Here is a 17446-nt window from a genome sequence, read left to right as displayed (position 1 = left end):
TAGTCTAGGGCTTAGCCATTCATGTCTGCGGTCTGGAGGCCTTTGATGGTAGTGATGCCATCCATGCTCCTGTCTTGCTGCCTCTACACAGGCCTTGTGAAGATCAGACACAATGTTTCTTACAGTGCTCTGGATATGGTGACACACACCTTACATGTGTAAGAAGGTAATATTGATGTCTTTTCTAGACATGGGCTATGATTTTTCTTTTTGGCATGATAGTTTTTTTCATCATCTGAGTTCATAGCCCTGTAGTTGGAGCTTTCAACAGAGTCCTGCACATCTATCTGTCAGTTTGAATGAATGCTTCACCAGTTATTCCATAGTGAGAGGGTACACACCAAGAATCCCACTTCCAAGAGGGCCAGCTTGCAAGGAGCCATGGTTTGACTCACAGTGACATACAAACTCTCTTAAGGTTTAACTCAGGGTCAGGGCTCATTTGATAATCACTGACTTAAGCATAAAGTTTTAGTGGCCTGTGCTGAGAAACACATGTATTAAGAAGACTATTTACCAAACTAACTTCAAGGTCACTAAGAGGGTCTAATTAAGATACATCCCACATTGATAGCAATGGCAGGAACTAGTTGAGAACCAAAGGCTACAGACAGAGCCCCAGTACTTTGAGGCCTTTGGCTATTACCGAAGAATCAATTTAGGCACGCTATTTTATTAAATTAATTTTATTGAGGTGGAATTTATATACAGTAAGATATACCCATTTTAATTACAAATTGATGAGTTTTGATAAATGTATACCTGGGCAATTAACACCACAGGTATTCTATTAGACTAGCAACATAGATACCTTATAAGAATAAGGGAATCTTGCATGCAAGGACTGATGATTCATTTTACCAAGAGATTACATATGATAGTTATTTTGTGGGATCATATTCTCAACTAAGCACACATCAGGTAGAAGTCTTCTATAGGGAGGGCCATAATCAGTTAAGTACTGTTCATTTTCCCAGGGTGCTGTGGCTCTCACAACTCTGGCTTGGAGTGCATCCCTGAGAGAACTGGGTTTTCATCTGGACCTGCTACTCTCCGCACAGAGTGAACTTGGTCAAGTTGTAGGTCTTTCTCTTCTCTAGGCCTCTCTTTCTTCATCAGTAAAACAAGAGGGCTCAGTCTGAGAATTTCTATCTCTGACGTTCTTAATTTCTCATGATAATAAGACCAAATTATTTGATCTGGATGTGGGTATTCCAAACATAAATAGAAAGCTACTCTCTACCAGTGTTGCTTCTCTAAGGATGAATTGTACTCGTTAATGAACAGGAATAAATCCAAATACCTTTGTAGCATTATTCCTACCATGGATGTTAATGTGGAATATATCGCGATTATACTCGCATAATGACCTTTAAGTTAGTTAGGTAAATAGCCTTCTACATACATGTATTTGTTTTGCATTGAACTTTTTATAATGGTTGCTTTTTATTGGCTCTTGTTAGAGAAAAGAAAACCTTATCTCTGTTGTCCAGGCCAGTAACTACTCCTGAAAGACAAAGAAACACATTGTTAACTGTTGGCAGTGCTGGGTTGGCAAGCATTGTTTACTGTGAATACTGAAGTTTGATTAACATAGGTGTTATATTACAGATACTGTTAAACCAGTTTAAGCTAAAATGAAATTAGTCATAGCATTTAATATTATAGGTTTCTCCTGATTTACAGGTAGCCTACATATAGTTGTAAATACATAATTTCAAACTGGAAAGGCATTTTCATTAGAAATAACATTTTAAACAGTAGTTAGAGTCTCTGAATAGAAAGACCTATTTAGCCTATAGTGTACCTAAAGTTATGACACTAATGTAATTATGGAACCTAATTGTCATTTTTAGCTATTTATTTATAACTGGATTTCTGTGGGGGGAAGTAGTGGTTTACAGACAAAATACAGAATATTTGCATTACAAACGTATTTGGCTTCTTAATATGTACCAGATAGTATGCTGGGTACTGGGAATACAGAGTTAATAAATACAATCCCTTCCCCCAAGGAGTACATGGTGGGGAAGAGCCAACAAACATAATCATAAAGCAACAAGGTTTACAAAAGAAATTATGAGGTACATTCAAGGATGAGCTAAGCATAAGGTACTAAGTACCTTGGATAATTCATACTGAGCTGAATAGGAAAGGATTCATAGAAATTGGTAAGATGAAGAGAGGTGGGTGGGGGGAGCATTGCAGGCAGAGGAGTATGAATAAGGGCATAGAGAAGAAAGTACAAGCACTTTATATTACTGGGACAAGGCAAGAAGTAGTAAAAGAAGAGGCAGGAGAAAGAGGACCAGATTGTGGTGGATCTTAGTTGTCCTGTTTAGAAGTGTGGATTTTTCCTGTGTCCAGTTTCCTGAGCTGGTCAGGTTTTTGTTAAAGAAAGACCACTCAGACAGGGCTATGGAGAGTTGGTTTGAGGACATAGGGATAGTAGCCTTATCAGGTGGTTGAAGTCAGCTGGTGGAGAAATAAGGAAGGCTTGAACTATGACAGAGGTGATCCAAATTGAGAGGAGGGGAGATAGTTGACAAAAATGTAGGATGTAAGTAGTCAGATCTGAGGATTGGTTAGATTTGAGGGAGAAAGGAGAGCGTCAATGCAAGTTCAGACTTCTGCTTTTGTTGATTTTGTGACTGAGAAAGGATTAACCAAAAAAAGAGGAGTTTTGACAGGGAAAAGTAAAAATTTAGTTTGGACAAGTTGAGTTTGAGGTGACTGTGGTAATGGCTACTGTCAACATATCTCTGAGATACATGGAAAGTTAGAGACCTAGAGGTATAGATTTGGGTGCCGTTAGCATATAGAGGATTTTTATTTTTATTTATTTATTTTTTTTGAGATGGAGTCTTGCTCTGTTGCCCAGGCTAGAGTGCAGTGGCGCGATCTCGGCTCACCACAACCTCTGCCTCCTGGGTTCAAGCAATTCTCCTGCCGCAGCCTCCCAAGTAGCTAGGACTACAGGTGCGTGCCACCATGCCCGACTGATTTTTGTATTTTTAGTAGAGACAGGGTTTCACTATGTTGGCCAAGCTGGTCTCGAACTCCTGACCTTGTGATCCACCCACCTCAGCCTCCCAAAGTGCTGGGATTACAGGCGTGAGCTACCGTGCCCGGCCTATCGAGGATTTTTGAAACCCCAGAATAAAGTAAAATAATAACTTTTAAAAACCCTTATTCAGAAGTGAGCTTGGCATGTTTTGGAGTATTTATTCTAGTTTCCTTCAACTTCTTTTCTTTCTTTATTTTTTATTTTTTTGGAGACAGAGTTTTGTTCTTATTGCCCAGGCTGGAATGCAATGGCATGATCTTGGCTCACCATAACCTCCACCTCCCGGGTTCAAGTGATTCTCCTGCCTTAGCCTCCCGAGTAGCTGGGATTACAGGCATGCGCCACCATGCACGGCTAATTTTTTGTATTTTTAGTAGAGGTGGGTTTTCTCCATGTTGGTCAGGCTGGTCTCGAACTCCTGACCTCAGGTCATCTGCCCGCCTTGGCCTCCCAATGTTCTGGGATTACAGGCATGAGCCACTGCACGCAGCCATCTTCTTTTCAAATTGGGAACTTGCCTCTCAGAGGACACTTATACCTTACCCCATAGCTGGATGGATTATGAGTACAAACCACTGGCAATTTAGCTCATTCACTTATTTGTTTACTCATTCAACAAATATGTATTAAACACAGTATGTACCTAGTTCTCAGCAGACATATAAAGTTGTGACAGAATGACTCTCCCTGCCCTCTAGGAAGTTGCAACCACAATGATCAGATTCTCCATATTTTAAATCATCTACTGTCTAATCAATGAAGTTGTTTTAAGGGGTAAGCAGTTATGATAGACTAATGCTATTAGCAAATAACTGCTTAAGAAAAAAAGAAGAAAAAGGCATAGATTTTACTCTTAGGTAGTTCTTTGCCCTATTTGTTACAGTGCAGAATCTTGTTTGTTCAGGGTAAACAATGAAGAACAGTGTAAAGAAAGGAGCATGAACTGAGGGTTTTTTCCTGGGAATGTATGTTTGTATCAAATGTGAGGAAAGTTGTGTCACCACTAACAATATTTAAATAAAAGTATAGTTGTAGCCATTAATACCAAGCCGGCACTGTTCATTGTTTCAGAAACTACTCCAATTGATATTCTGATTGTCTCTGTTCCTATTATTCAGGATTGTAGACAATTGTGTTTGTCTTTTTCTCTCTTTATTGGTACTGAAAAGAGTCATATTATGAGTTTCATATTTTTGTCCCAAATGTCTTGGGGTGGGAGAAAGCAAATGTAGTAGAAAGATTGTGTATCTTTAGGCTGTGCTACTCATAATGTGCCAATTAACTGAAATATATTTAACCCTGTGAAAAAATTGATTCTATAGAAGGAAAAAGCAAATCTGGAGTACATGTTAAGTATCATGAATATAAATTAAAGCATTAAGTAAATTCTGCTAAAATGCAGATATTTCAGGAGTAGCTTCTGAGTAGTCATATTACTTATCACATTATTTCCCTGACTTTTGCCTTTAAAATGCAATTTAACTAAAATGAACCCTGGGCATTGGTTTATCTATCTCATTTTATTGCCGATAACTTAAATGTGAGGCATCCAACTCTTGCCATTTCTACTGTTTCTATGGTAACCAAAGTGTGCAAACCCAGCAGTATCACTTTCTTTCACAGCTGGCATTTTGTGTTCACAGTAAGAAGAGGAGTTTTAGTAAAGCATAGTCTGTGTTACTTGGGATGTAACTAGGTCAGAACAATTTTGGTATCCTTTCTTCATCCTTTTAGGTTTTTTATGTGGGTGAAGGTGTGTATGCATGAACTGTAGTTTTCTTTTTTTTAAAAAAGAGCATATACTTTCACTAAAATTAATCACCATTAGTCTTTTGAAAATTAAGCATAACATCTGCAAACACAACTTAATATAGAATCTTGAGGATTGGATGGAGTTGCCCTGAGACTTGACCCATAGCCTTGTATACCCTTGAATATTTCCATTAAGAAAGATGAAATGATGGATGTGAAATGCTTTGAAAAATTAAACACACTTTGATGGTGATTATATTGTTCATTTTGTTATCATTCATATTTTGAAACATCAAGTATCTTGAGACCTTAACATTTATTTACTTGTTCTAAAGAGAACAGGCAATCCCAGTAAAGAAATGCACATTTAAAAATGACTTCCCTCTGCAATTCCAGGTCTTAACTTGACTACAGGAGCCCTTCCCTGTGGTTACTGCCCAAGCTCTAGGTTCTGTTCTCAAACTGTGCAAAAGAGCTCATAAGCTACTACTCCCTTAAACGATGTCACTGCCTCTGCCCTCATCTCAGACTTTACATGGAGAGTCCACACTTAGAGCTTCCATAGGCTTCAAGTATGTTAAATCAAAGGTATTCTCTACTAACTTCAGTACTAGAAAAGAGATATTCCTCTTTTCTCTCTCTGTGTCTTCATTCCATTGTGTTGCTCATATTCTCTGTTTCGACATAGTGTGACTGCAAGAACTTCTATCAAGAGATAGCTGAGTGATATAAAACCACCTTCCTGTACTACTTGCATTCAGCAGCTTATAATCTATGTTTATTTCTTACATGAAGCAATTTTTGCTCTCAGATCTCATACTTCGTAGTGTTTTTATCTTACTATCTTTATTTTTAAAGGGTTTAAGCTCAAACTTAAGGAATGAAAAATAATAAAAAAATAAGATAGCTTATTTGATAATTTTACAATTAAAAAAATTGTTATGTCCCCTAGAGATCCCATTCTCACTAAGGCTTTCAAAAATGTACTCTAAAATCTGCCTTTACCTTTTCCCCATTTATTTGGATCTCATTTACTGTGTCTGGCTTCTGTAAATGCACAGAAATTATTTTTTCGGAATCACCTGTGACCCAATTGTCCATTCCAAAAGCCTTCTCAGCTTTCATTATGTTGCACCTGATGGCTACTTTCATTATGTTGCACCTGATGGCTACTTTTTAGGTTCTCTTAGCTTCGAGAACCCTGTGCTATCTAGGTTTTCTTACCTTTGTTTTCTTTTTTAGCTTATTTATTTATTTTTTACTTTCTTGGTTTTCTTACCTTTGATGTTCCTTCACAGGATCTTTCTCTTTTTTTCTTTGTTTTTGTTTTTGTTGTTGTTGTTTGTTTGTTTGTTTTTTGAGACAGGATCTCACTCTGTTGCCCAGGCTGGAGTGCAATGGCGTGATCTCAGCTCACTGCAACCTCCATGTCCTGGGTTCAAGTGATTCTCCCTTCACAGAATCTTTCATTGACTCTTGTTCCTTCAACTCCCTTTATTCTCCTTTGCTTGCTTGCTTTATTTATTTATTTATTATTTCTTTCTTAGACTGAAGAAGCTAAGAAATGCTAAATAAACTAAAACTGTAGTTAAAAATCTTTCTGAGAAAACATCAACCCCAGATGATCTTAGAGGCAGGTTCTCAAAATTTTCAACTGATTGTTTTGATATTATTCAAACATTGTCAAATAATAGAGAAAGAGGGAATGCTACAAACATATTCTAGAAAGCCAGTATAATCTTGATAGCAAAACCAGACAAAGCATGAAAAATAAAAATTTCAGGTCAACCTCACCTATGAGTGTAGTTGTAAAAATATTGAAATACTAGTAAACCAAATCCAGGAATACGAATGTATTTTTTTTAGAGATGGGGTTTTCACCATGTTGCCCAGCCTGGTTTCAAACTCCTGAGCGCAAGCAATCTGCCCTTCTCGGCCTCCCAAAGTACTGGGATTACAGAGTTGCGCCATCGTGCCCAGCCTATTTTTTATTATATGTTTTAAAATGCCATTTCTCTAATTATAAGCAATACCAAAATAGACAAAAGCAAACATTAGAGAAATATTTAGTGTACTAGAAGTGATAGTCTCTTCAAATCCTCTGCCATCAGAAATTGGGCAGGAGGAAGATAGTTAGACAGACAGATACATAGATAGGTGTTAGACGGATAGATAGATAGATAGATAGTAGATCTATTTCAACTATTTAAAAATTATGGATAAGACAGAAGATAATATAACAAGTGATCATAATTCTAGTCATGTAAAACCCGAAGTCTCTCCAAGTTATGCGATTCTGTATAATTGACAACCCCCTTCCCAACCCTTTGCCTGAGCTCTTGATTTCCGGTCCTTACTCTCCTGTTCTTACATTGACCTCTTTGCTCTTTCTCTCATTAGCCAGTCTGCTCACTCACCCAAGTTTTTCCTAACCACTCAAAACACCATGACCTTGACCTTGCCCTTGCCCTCCTGCAAACCTTGTAGCAGTAGCAGTCCTCCCCAACTGCCAAAGCACAGGCCAGAAGGTGCTCAAGAACCTGCCCAATTCTGGTACTAAAATGACTTGGATGAAAACAGAACCATTTGAAACAGCAAGCAAGCCCTTCCTTGGGTTTCCTCTCTTTATAATTAATATTGCTGTGTCACTCTATTTTTCCTGACCCGTTCTATTCTCCTTAGTCTTGTCTCCAGATATCCCCCGTTTTGCTTTGGGCCTTCCAGCTTGCTCCTCCCTCTGCCAGGACTGCCCTTCCCTTAGACACGCAGCTGACTCAGGTGTTATCCCAAATGTTATCTTCTCAAAGAGGCTTTCTCCGAAGAATTTAAAATAATGCTTAAATAATGCTGACAATTATACCCTCCCATCACACTCCCAACAATGCCTGTCCCCATGCCTTGCTTTATTTTTTGTCTTTGTTATTATATGATAGATATAGAAGAATATTTGAAATATTTATGGATGTTACAAAGCATAAAAATACAGTGAACTGTTGAGAACCTGTCACTTTACCCAGTAAGTGGAAGATTACCAGTAGCATGCATAAGAGAACCTGTCACTTTACCCAGTAAGTGGAAGATTACCAGTAGCATGCTTATGTTTATGTTTCCCCCATTCTATCCTCCTGGCTCCTCCCAAGAGGTAACATATATCCTGGATTTTGAATCTATTACTTTCTTCTACTTAAAGATAGATTTATCACATTTTTATAAATGTCTAAACAGTATATTCTTTAGCTTTGTCTGGTTTTAAGCTTTATGAAATGGCATCCTGTTCTATATCGTCTTAAATCTTGCTTTCTTTTCACCCAACATAATGCTTCTAAGATTTGAACATGGTTTTACATTTATTTGTAATTCAGTGATTTTTTTATTGCTGTTTTAAAATTCATTGTGTGACTCTACCACAATTTTTTAAAAAAATTGTAATCTGGCATTTTTAAAAATGGAATTACTGATTCAAAGGCTATGTACAGTTGTTCCTTTTGCAAGGTCATGCCAAATTGTTTTCCAAAGAAGTTGTACCAACAACTATTCTGCCACCAGCTATGTACTGGAATTCTGACTGACCTACTTCCTATTCAGTAGTTCTAAATTTTGAACCCATCTAGTAGGTATAAAATGGTATGTTATTGTGATCTTAATTTATATTTCCCTCATTATTGATGAGGTTGAACATTTTTTAATATGTGTATTGGTTAAACCTGTCTGTACTTTAGTTAAATGCCTGTTCAGACATTTTGCCCATTTTTCTATTTTGTTTTTTCATATTGACTTGTCGGAGTTCTTTATTTTGGATACTAAATCTTTGTTGCTTATATGTGTTGCATATATTTCTGCCAGTTTGTGCTTTGTCATTTATTTTCTTTATCTTTTGATAATTGGAAGTTATTTTAATACAGCCAAATTTATCAGTCTTTTCTTTTATTATTAGGGTTTTTTTGTATCTTGTTTAAGAAATTCTTCCCTAACTTAGGATCAAAAAGATGTTCTATATTTTTTTCCAAAAGTTTTAAAGTTTTGCTTTTTCACATTTACTTTTTTAATCTGCCTAAAATTGATGTGTTTGTGGTATAAGGTGAAGATTCATTTAATTGATTTTTTCCACATTTAGATAACTTGTTGTACCAACACCATTTATTGAACAGATCCTCCTTTCTCTACTGATCTCAGGTTTCCTTTCTCTTGGTATCATGATTCCATTGAGGGTCTCTGCTCTATCCCACTGATCAATTTGTTCCATAGGAACAAAATCCCTGATGGGATTTTGATGGAAATTACTGTAAATGGAATTTACAAATAAGTATGGGGAGAATTGATTATTTTTTTACTGTATCGAATCTTCTTATCTATATATATGGGTTAATTTATTTAAGACTTTCAAAATGTCATTTAAGATAAGGTTTCGGCCAGGCACAGTGGCCCATGCCTGTAATCCCAGCACTTTGGGAGGCCGAGCAGATCACGAGGTCAGGAGTTCGAGACCAGCCTGACCAACATGGTGAAACCCCGTCTCTACTAAAAATACAAAAAATGAGCCGGGCATGGCGGCGGGCACCTGTAGTCCCAGCTAGTTGGGAGGCTGAAGCAGGAGAATGGCGTGAACCCGGGAGGCGGAGCTTGCAGTGAGCCAAGATCGCGCCACTGCACTCCAGCCTGGGCGACAGAGCAAGACTCCGTCTCAAAACAAAGCAAAACAAAAAAACAAAAATTAGCCAGGTGTGGTGGCACATGCCTGTAATCCCAGCTACTCAGGAGGCTGAGGCAGGAGAATCACTTGAACCTGGAAGGCAGAGGTTGTAGTCATCCAAGATCGTGTCACTGCACTCCAGCCTGGGCAACAGAGCGAGACTCCTTCTCAAAAAAAAAAAAAAAAAAAGATTTCATGGTGTTCTGCATACCAATCTTGTACATTCTTTGATATATTTATTCTTAGGCATTGTATGGTTTTTCTTGCTATAGAAGTGTTACCTTTGAAAAATTATATTTCCTAGCTCTTTTTTTCCTGGTATATAGAAAAACAATTGACTCTTTCATATTATTCAGTTAGCCAGACATCTTGCTAAGCTCTGTTACTATTGCCAACAATTTGTCTGCAAATACTTTGGTTTTCTATGTAGATAATTATAGCAACTGCAAATAACAATACTTTTGTTTCTGCCCTTCAATCTATATACCTTTAATTATTGTTTTATAGTACCGGGTTTATATTACAATGTTGATTTTAAAAGTGGTGATAGTAGGCATACTTGTATTATTTCTGATTTTAAAGGAAATACTTCTAATGTTTCCTTCTTAGTTTTTAGTGTGTGTCTGTTGTCAGGTTAAGGTAGATTTTTTCTAGCCTAACTTGCTGAAAATTTTTATCATGAATGGGTGTTAAATTCTATCAGCTGTTTTTTTTCCCCAGCATCTATCAAGATGATTTTATAATTTTCTTCTTTAGTCTGTTCATATGGTGATAAACTTCCATAGATTTTCTCATATTAAGCCATCTGGATGGATTTGGTTTACTAATATTTTGTTTAATATTTTTACAACTATATTCATGAGTAAGGTTGGCCTGAAGTTTTTCGTTTTCATTCTTTGGTTTTGCAACCAACATTATATTGACCTTCTAGAATATGTTTGGAGCATTTAATCTTTTTATGTTATTTGACAGTGTTTGAATCATATTGAAACAATCTGTTGAAAATTTTGAGAACTCCCCTCTAAGATCATCTGTGGTTGGTGTTTTCTCAGAAAGATTTTTAACTACAGTTTTAGTTTATTTAGCATTTCTTAGTTTCTTCAGTTTTTCTAATTCATTGTGAATCGATTTGTAGGTTACATTTTTGACTTTACATTTTCAAATTAATAGATATGAAGTTATTCATGGGATTTTTAGATTTTTCTGTCCTCTACTGGATCTAATGTAGTTTATTTGCACTTTCTCTCTTCTTGCTCCAGTCGTCCCAAAGGCTTCATAATTCTCTCTGGCTCATGGATTTCTACCCTTTATCTTCCCTCCCCCCCCCACCCCCCTTCACAACTCCTTTGTAGTTCTAAAACACCAGAGGAAGGAGGGGCTTGGGTTTCACTGGTTCTGCTTAAACACATCATGGCTTTCTGTTCCATTGTTGGGGGATTTTGGTGAAGTCCCTGGTCTCTTGCCGCATAGACAAGGCTGGGGTGCAAGGAGAGAGACACCGTCGCATGCTTCGAGGTTACTGGCCGGCCGGACCCCAGCTCGACGGTGCGCTACCTCGTACCACCACCAGGAGGCGGTTGTTCCCTCTGGCTTTTCCTTTGGGGGTGTTAGAGGGGAGTGCAGGGGTCGGGAGGCAGGAGGGTGTAGACAGCGCAGAAATAGTGTCGGGTCGTGGTGGGTGAAGCAAGATCGCGAAGGCCTGGGGCATAGGTGGAGACCCTCCTCTGTCTCTGTGGGGAGTCCTTGCGGCCACGAGGATTTCAGGATCCTGGGTTCCCTCCACAAAAGACTGGAGGCGGGCGGTCACGCGGCCCGAGGCAACAGTTACAGCAGTGGGAGATTTTCCTTCTCTCACCTGCCGGGGAGCCCCTTCCTCCCACTTGGGAGGACCAGGAAACACTGCTGCCTTCCAAGGTTTGCCCGCCACCCCACGATGAGTCAGACGCCAGAACTCAACCGTGCGCAGTGGAACAGGGGAGGCAGCCGAGGTGGGTTAACTGCATCGATAGGGATGATGAACGAGATTCCAGAAATTCCCAGAGGGACATATAGCAAAGCCAAAGGGAAAAGGGAGTAGTAAAACTAACTTTGTCTTTTCCGAATCCCCCCTCCCCGCCCCCTCCGCCGTTGGCCCGGTTGACCCCCTGCAGGTGGCCGTACTCAGCACGACTTAAGCACCTGTTGCAGGTGGAGGCGCACGTCGGTTTCCCAGGGCACCACGCTGGCACAGAACGAGCTGGGCTCCGCCTTCTGGGCCTCAGGGATGAGGCGGTGTATGGGGTAGCTGCGGCGCGGGAAGGCCATGTCGCCGCCCGCCAGCAGCCCCATGGGCAGAAGTCGTTGGCCCTGTCGCCCACATGGAAGAGGCACTCGAAGTGCATGCCGTCGTGGGCCCGTTCGCGCAGGTAGTCGCTGAGCACCTTGTGCTTGCACATGTTGGCGGGGCAGCACACGCAACTATGTGTGTGGAACGGCCACAGAGCCAGCAGCCCCTGCGCGTCGGACCCCGACGAGTTGCTGAGGATGCGGAGGAACAGGCTGTGGTGGCCGGTGGCGCGCTGCGTGCTCTCCAAGCCGAAGGTGTTAGCATCAGAGATGAGAATCACCTCGAAGCAGGTGCCTTGCTTAGCCACAAACTGCAGCAGGTCGCCCATGCCTGGCAACAAAGGGATAGCTTCGTAGATGGCACGCAGGTCCCGCGACCGCACACCCTGCTTGCCCAGGTACTTGAAGACGCGCTGCATGTGCTCATTGTAGAAGCCCTCGCAGTCGGTGGCTCGCAGGCTCTCCTGCAGCTGCTGTCCCGGCACAGTTCGCAGGACTGAGTCGCCGCTGTTTTCGTCCACGATACCGAAGGTCAGGAGGAAGCGCGGCGCGCCGTGCGCGGCCATCCCTTCGTCTCTAGATAGGCACCAGAGGCCAGAAACTGGAAAACAGCCGCTCATTGTTCATGCATCACCGTGGACACCACCTGTAGGGACTCTGTTGGCCTCCAGCCGTCGTCAAGAGTTCGGAAATTGGAGGGGACAAAGTGTCTTATCCACCCCTGGATTTCTGGGCTCCGTTTCGTGAGTCCCTGTAGTCCCGAGGGACCGAGGATGATGTGCATCTGAACGGTCCCCTCCACTTGCCCCCCCATCCTACCCTTTATCTTTCTACTTCTACTTTCTTTTGGTTTATTCTGTTGAACTTTTCTCTTTCTCTAGTTTTTAAACTTCTTGAGCACATAACTCATTATTCTCAGCCTTTTTCTCTTCCTAACATAAATATTTAAGGCTATACATTTTCCTTATAAGTACTGTATTAGATGTCTTCCACAAAGTTTTTGTAGATAGTATTTTCATTATTTCAATTCTGAGTATTTTAAACTTTTTATGGTTTCTCCTTTTACTCTGAGTAATTTAGAAATATTTAAAAATTTTCAAATATGTAGAGTTTTAATTGTATTGTGGTTAGAGAACATAGTCTGTTTGATAAAAAATTTCTTGAAATTTCTTGAGACCTGCTAGTATATGATCAGTATTTGTAAATGTTCCATGTGTGCTTGAGAAAAATGTGTACTCTCTAATTACTGGATAGAAAGTTGTGTATATGCTCTCTAGATCATCCTAGTTAATTGTATTCTTTGGATAGTCTATATTTTACTAATCTTTTGTCTGTTTGACATATGAATAATTGAGGAAAGTATGTTATCATTGGCCTTTTTACTCCCTGAAGTTATATTTATTTTGCTTCATATATATATATATTTTAAGTACATAACAGGTTTAGGATTACTGCCTCTTCCTGGTGAATTGAACTTTGTATCATTATATAGTGATCATCTCTACCCCTAATTTTTTTTGAAATTTTTTAATTTTTACAGACACATAGTAGATTCCTGTCCTTTATCTTCCCCCCTGCCTCCCCTCCCCCCTGGCCCCCTTCACCTCCTCTGTAGTTCTAAAACACCAGAGGAAGGAGGGACTTGGGTTTCGCTGGTTCTGCTTAAAAACATCATGGCTTTCTGTTCCATGGTCGGGGGCAAGAAGTGTGCCGAGGTTCCAGCCTGCGAGGGACTGGGTGTATAGTAGATGTGTATATTTATGGGTTACATGAGATATTTTGATAAAGGCATGCAATGTGTAATAATCACAAGAGGGTAAATGGGGTATCCATCACCTCAAGCATTTATCCTTTGTGTTACAAACAATCCAATTATACTCTTTTAGTTATTTTTAAAAGTACAATTAAATTAGTATTGACTGTAGTCACCCTGTTGTGCTATCAAATACTACTTCTTATTTATTCTTTCTATTTTTTGTGCCCATTACAGCCCCACTTCCTCCTCTCTCCTGCTACTACTACCCTTCCCCGCCTCTGGTAACCATATTTCTACTCTCTATCTCCATAAAGTCAATTTTTAAAATTTTTTTTTTAATTTTAGATGAAGTCTCACTCTGTCACCCAGGCTGGAGTGCAGTGGCCTCATCTTGGCTCACTGCAACCTCCGCCTCTGGGGTTAAAGCAATTCTCCTGCCTCAGCCTCCCAAGTAGCTGGGACTACAGGCACGGGCCATCAGGCCCGGCTAATTTTTGTATTTTCAGTAGAGACAGGGTTTCACCGTGTTGGCCAGGCTGGTCTCAAACTCCTGACCTTGTGATCTGCCCGCCTTGGCCTCCCAAAGTGCTGGGATTACAGGTATGAGCCACTGCGCCTGGCCAATTGTTTTAATTTTTAAAAGTTTAATTTTTAATAATTTTAAATTAAATTAAATTAAATTAATTTTTAATTAATTTAATTAAAATTTTAAATTTTAATAGTGAGATGGGGTCTCACTATGTTGCCCAGGCTGGTCTTGAAATCCTGGGTTCAGGTGATCCTCCTGCCTCAGCTTTGCAAAGTGCTGGGATCACTGTCCTGTCTTGGCTTTGCCTATAAAATGAATTCCAATTTCTTTAATGTGGTATTTTATTCCCAAGATAGTTTTCCAGTTGCATTTCTACACCAAACATTCACTGCTCTTGTCACATCAAAATATGTATAAACTCTCAACATGCCATGTCTGTGTTTTTATGTGACTGTGTCCTTACCTGTAGGGTTCCATGAGCCTGAAAACTTTGTTGTTGTTGTTGTTTATGCTTATGAAAATCTTAGTTATCCTTAGCTATAACCCTAAAATCTTAGTATCCCTTTTTTATTTATTGAGCCACTTCATCCAGCCAGTTGTTTTAATTTTTAGCTCCCACAAATAAGTGAGAACATACGAAGTTTGTCTTTCTATGCCTGGTTTATTTAATTTAATGTGATAATCTCCAGTTCTATCCTAATAATGTTTTTGTGTTAAAAGCTATTTTATCTGATGTTACCATAGTTGACTCAGCTTTCCTTTGGAAGTTTGCCTAATGTATCTTTTAACATCCTTTTACTTTCAGCTTTTATGGTTCTTACCTTTAGGTGGACCTCTTTTAAATAGCATGGATTTTGTTTTTAATCCACTATGGAAATACCTGTGTCTTTTAGCTGGAAAATGTATTGTTTTACTCGTCAGGCCTAAGTTGGTAAGTGTTTCCTTCAGAAGGGGTTTGCTTTGGCTTCTACTGGTAGCATCTAGGTTTCCTTTAGTGCCCTTGAAGGTCTTAGTGATTGTGGGGTAGCAGACTTAGCTTCCTTACCTTGCTGGTGGCCCAAGGCTCAGTGTCCTTGCTGAAGTGCATTATTGGCAGCTGCTCTCAGGCCTACCTTGCCTTTCCCTAACTCTCCAGCCACAAGGATACCTTATTTGGAGTGAGGGTAAAGTTTGTTATCTCTTGTGCAATCTGGGATGCTTCAAGGAATATTTCCTTTCTTTTTCCTTTTCCTCTCTTTTCCCTCTCCTCTGCTGTCTCTCTCCCTCTTCCCCCTTTCCTTCTCCCTTCTCCTCTACCCTCCTTTCCCCTTCCTGACTCCTCCCCTCCCCTCCCCTCCTATCCAAGACAGGGTTTCTCCCAGCCTGGCCTTGAACTCCTGGGCTCAGGCAATCCTCCCACCTCAGCCTCTGGAGTAACTGGGATTACAGGTGTGGACCACCGTGCCTGGTTTGTTTCTTATATAGCATATAGCTGTTCTGTTAAGGGGAGGGTCCCTCAGAGCACTTAGTCAGCCATAATAGCAGATTTGACAATCTTTTGTATTCTCTTTTTGTTTTCTTTTCCATGGTACTTATCAGTATATGATATGTTGTATACTTATTTATTTATTGCCTTTCTCTTCTCACTAGACTGTAAGCTCCACGAGGGCAAGGATTTTTCCTGTTTTTGTTTTCTGCTGCTTATGTAGCATCTAAATCACTGCCTGTTACTTAGTTTGTGATCAAACAATATTTGTTGAATGAATGAGGGTTGAGAAGATAGTGTGAAAAGGCAATGCCAAGTCTTGAACCCCCCCCTTTTTTTTTTTTTTTTTGAAACAGAGTCTCACTCTGTCGCCTGGGCTGGAGTGCAGTGGCACAATCTGAGCTCACTGCAACCTCCGCTTTCCCGCTTTCCGGGTTCAAGCGATTCTCCTGCCTCAGCCTCCTGAGTAGCTGAGATTACAGGTGCACACCACCACGCCCAGCTAATTTTTGTATTTTTAGTAGAGACGGGGTTTCACCATGTTGGTCAGGCTGGTCTCGAACTCCTGACCTCATGATCCACCTGCCTCGGCCTCCCAAAGTGCTGGGATTACAGGTGTGAGCCACCACGCCCAGCCTCCAATTTCCTTAATCTGGTATTTTATTCCCAAAGTTGTTTTCCAGTTGCATTTCTACAGCAAACATTCACTGCTCTTGTCACATCAAAATATGTCTAGGCTGTCAATATGCCATGTCTGTGTTTTTATGTCCTTACCTGTAGGGTTCCATGAGCCTGAAAACTCTTTATTTTTGTTGTTTATGCTTATCCAAATCTTAGTTATCCTCACTTAAAGTCATCCAGAGTCATCTTCCTAAAGACTATTCTGATGTTCAATGAAAAGAATCATTCATTCCATGCAATTTTTCTTTCTATATTGATAATTTTCATAATCTGCCCTCTGCCTTGTCCTTCCTTCCTTCCTTCCTTCCTTCCTTCCTTCCTTCCTTTCTTTCCCTTTCCTCCTTTCCTCTCCTTTCTTTTTTTTTTTTTTTTTGATGGAGTCTCACTCTGTTGCCCAGGCTAGAGTATAGTGGCACGATCTCAGTTCACCTCCTGGGTTCAAGCGATTCCTGCCTCAGCCTCCCAAGTAGCTGGGACTACAGGTGCCTGCCACCATGCCTGGCTAATTTTTGTATTTTTAGTAGAGATGGGGTTTCACCATGTTGACCAGGCCGGTCTTGAGCTCCTGACCTCAGGTGATCCACGTGCCTCGGCCTTCCAAAGTGCCTGGGATTACAGGTGTCAGCCACTGCACCCAGCCTCTTCCTTGTAGTCTTAAAAGCTGTCTGTCTTTTCCTCCTGGATTTAAGCTCCTTAAAGTCAAGATATTCATGTTTTATTTCCTGTTGTTTCCTAAAGGCCTGAAGTACAACACTTTTTACATAATGGACCTTTGATAAATAGTTTTTTCTTTCTAGTATGGTGAACCAATCTCATCTCATATCGTGAACCAATCTTTTTCTTTTTCTTTCTAGTATGGTGAACCAATCTCATCTCAGGTATCACACTCTGGTGATAATAACTTTCAAATCCAAATCTTCCTCTTCTCACTCCTCTGGCTAGTATGACTTAGGCATCTCACATTTCTCAAACTCTTTCATTTTATTTAATATTTTTTGAGACGGGGTCTCACTCTGTTGCCCAGGCTTGAGTGCAATGGCACGCTCACAGCTCACTGTAGCCTCGACCTCCTGGGCTCAAGCAGTCCTCTCACCTCAGCCTCCCAAGTAGCTGGGACCACAGGCATGTGCCACCATGCCTGGATAATTTTTTTTTAATTTATTTTTTATAGAGACAGGGTC

The 17446-nt window shown here is 40.2% G+C and overlaps 1 protein-coding gene and 1 pseudogene across 10 annotated transcripts in view; one reads left to right on the top strand and one right to left on the bottom strand.

The window, feature by feature from the left end:
• CDK19 (cyclin dependent kinase 19) overlaps nt 1–17446 on the top strand; it is a 206037-nt gene that overhangs the window by 157847 nt on the left and 30744 nt on the right. For 4 of the 10 annotated variants that reach the window (XM_055114059.2, XM_034962701.3, XM_034962702.3 and 1 more), the window contains one exon: nt 14925–15050. The exons of the other annotated variants lie outside the window; for them this stretch is intronic. In XM_055114059.2, coding sequence (XP_054970034.1) covers nt 14925–15050 — 126 coding nt within the window. The remainder of the gene's footprint in view (nt 1–14924; nt 15051–17446) is intronic. 10 annotated transcript variants of the gene reach the window in all.
• On the bottom strand, nt 11579–12723 carry LOC100978403 (phosphoethanolamine/phosphocholine phosphatase-like; annotated as a pseudogene).

Source organism: Pan paniscus, chromosome 5, assembly GCF_029289425.2.
Source record: "Pan paniscus chromosome 5, NHGRI_mPanPan1-v2.0_pri, whole genome shotgun sequence".
NCBI classification, from domain to species: domain Eukaryota; kingdom Metazoa; phylum Chordata; class Mammalia; order Primates; family Hominidae; genus Pan; species Pan paniscus.
The sequence above is the reverse complement of the archived record's forward strand: the minus strand, read 5'-3'. Positions and strand labels throughout refer to the sequence as shown.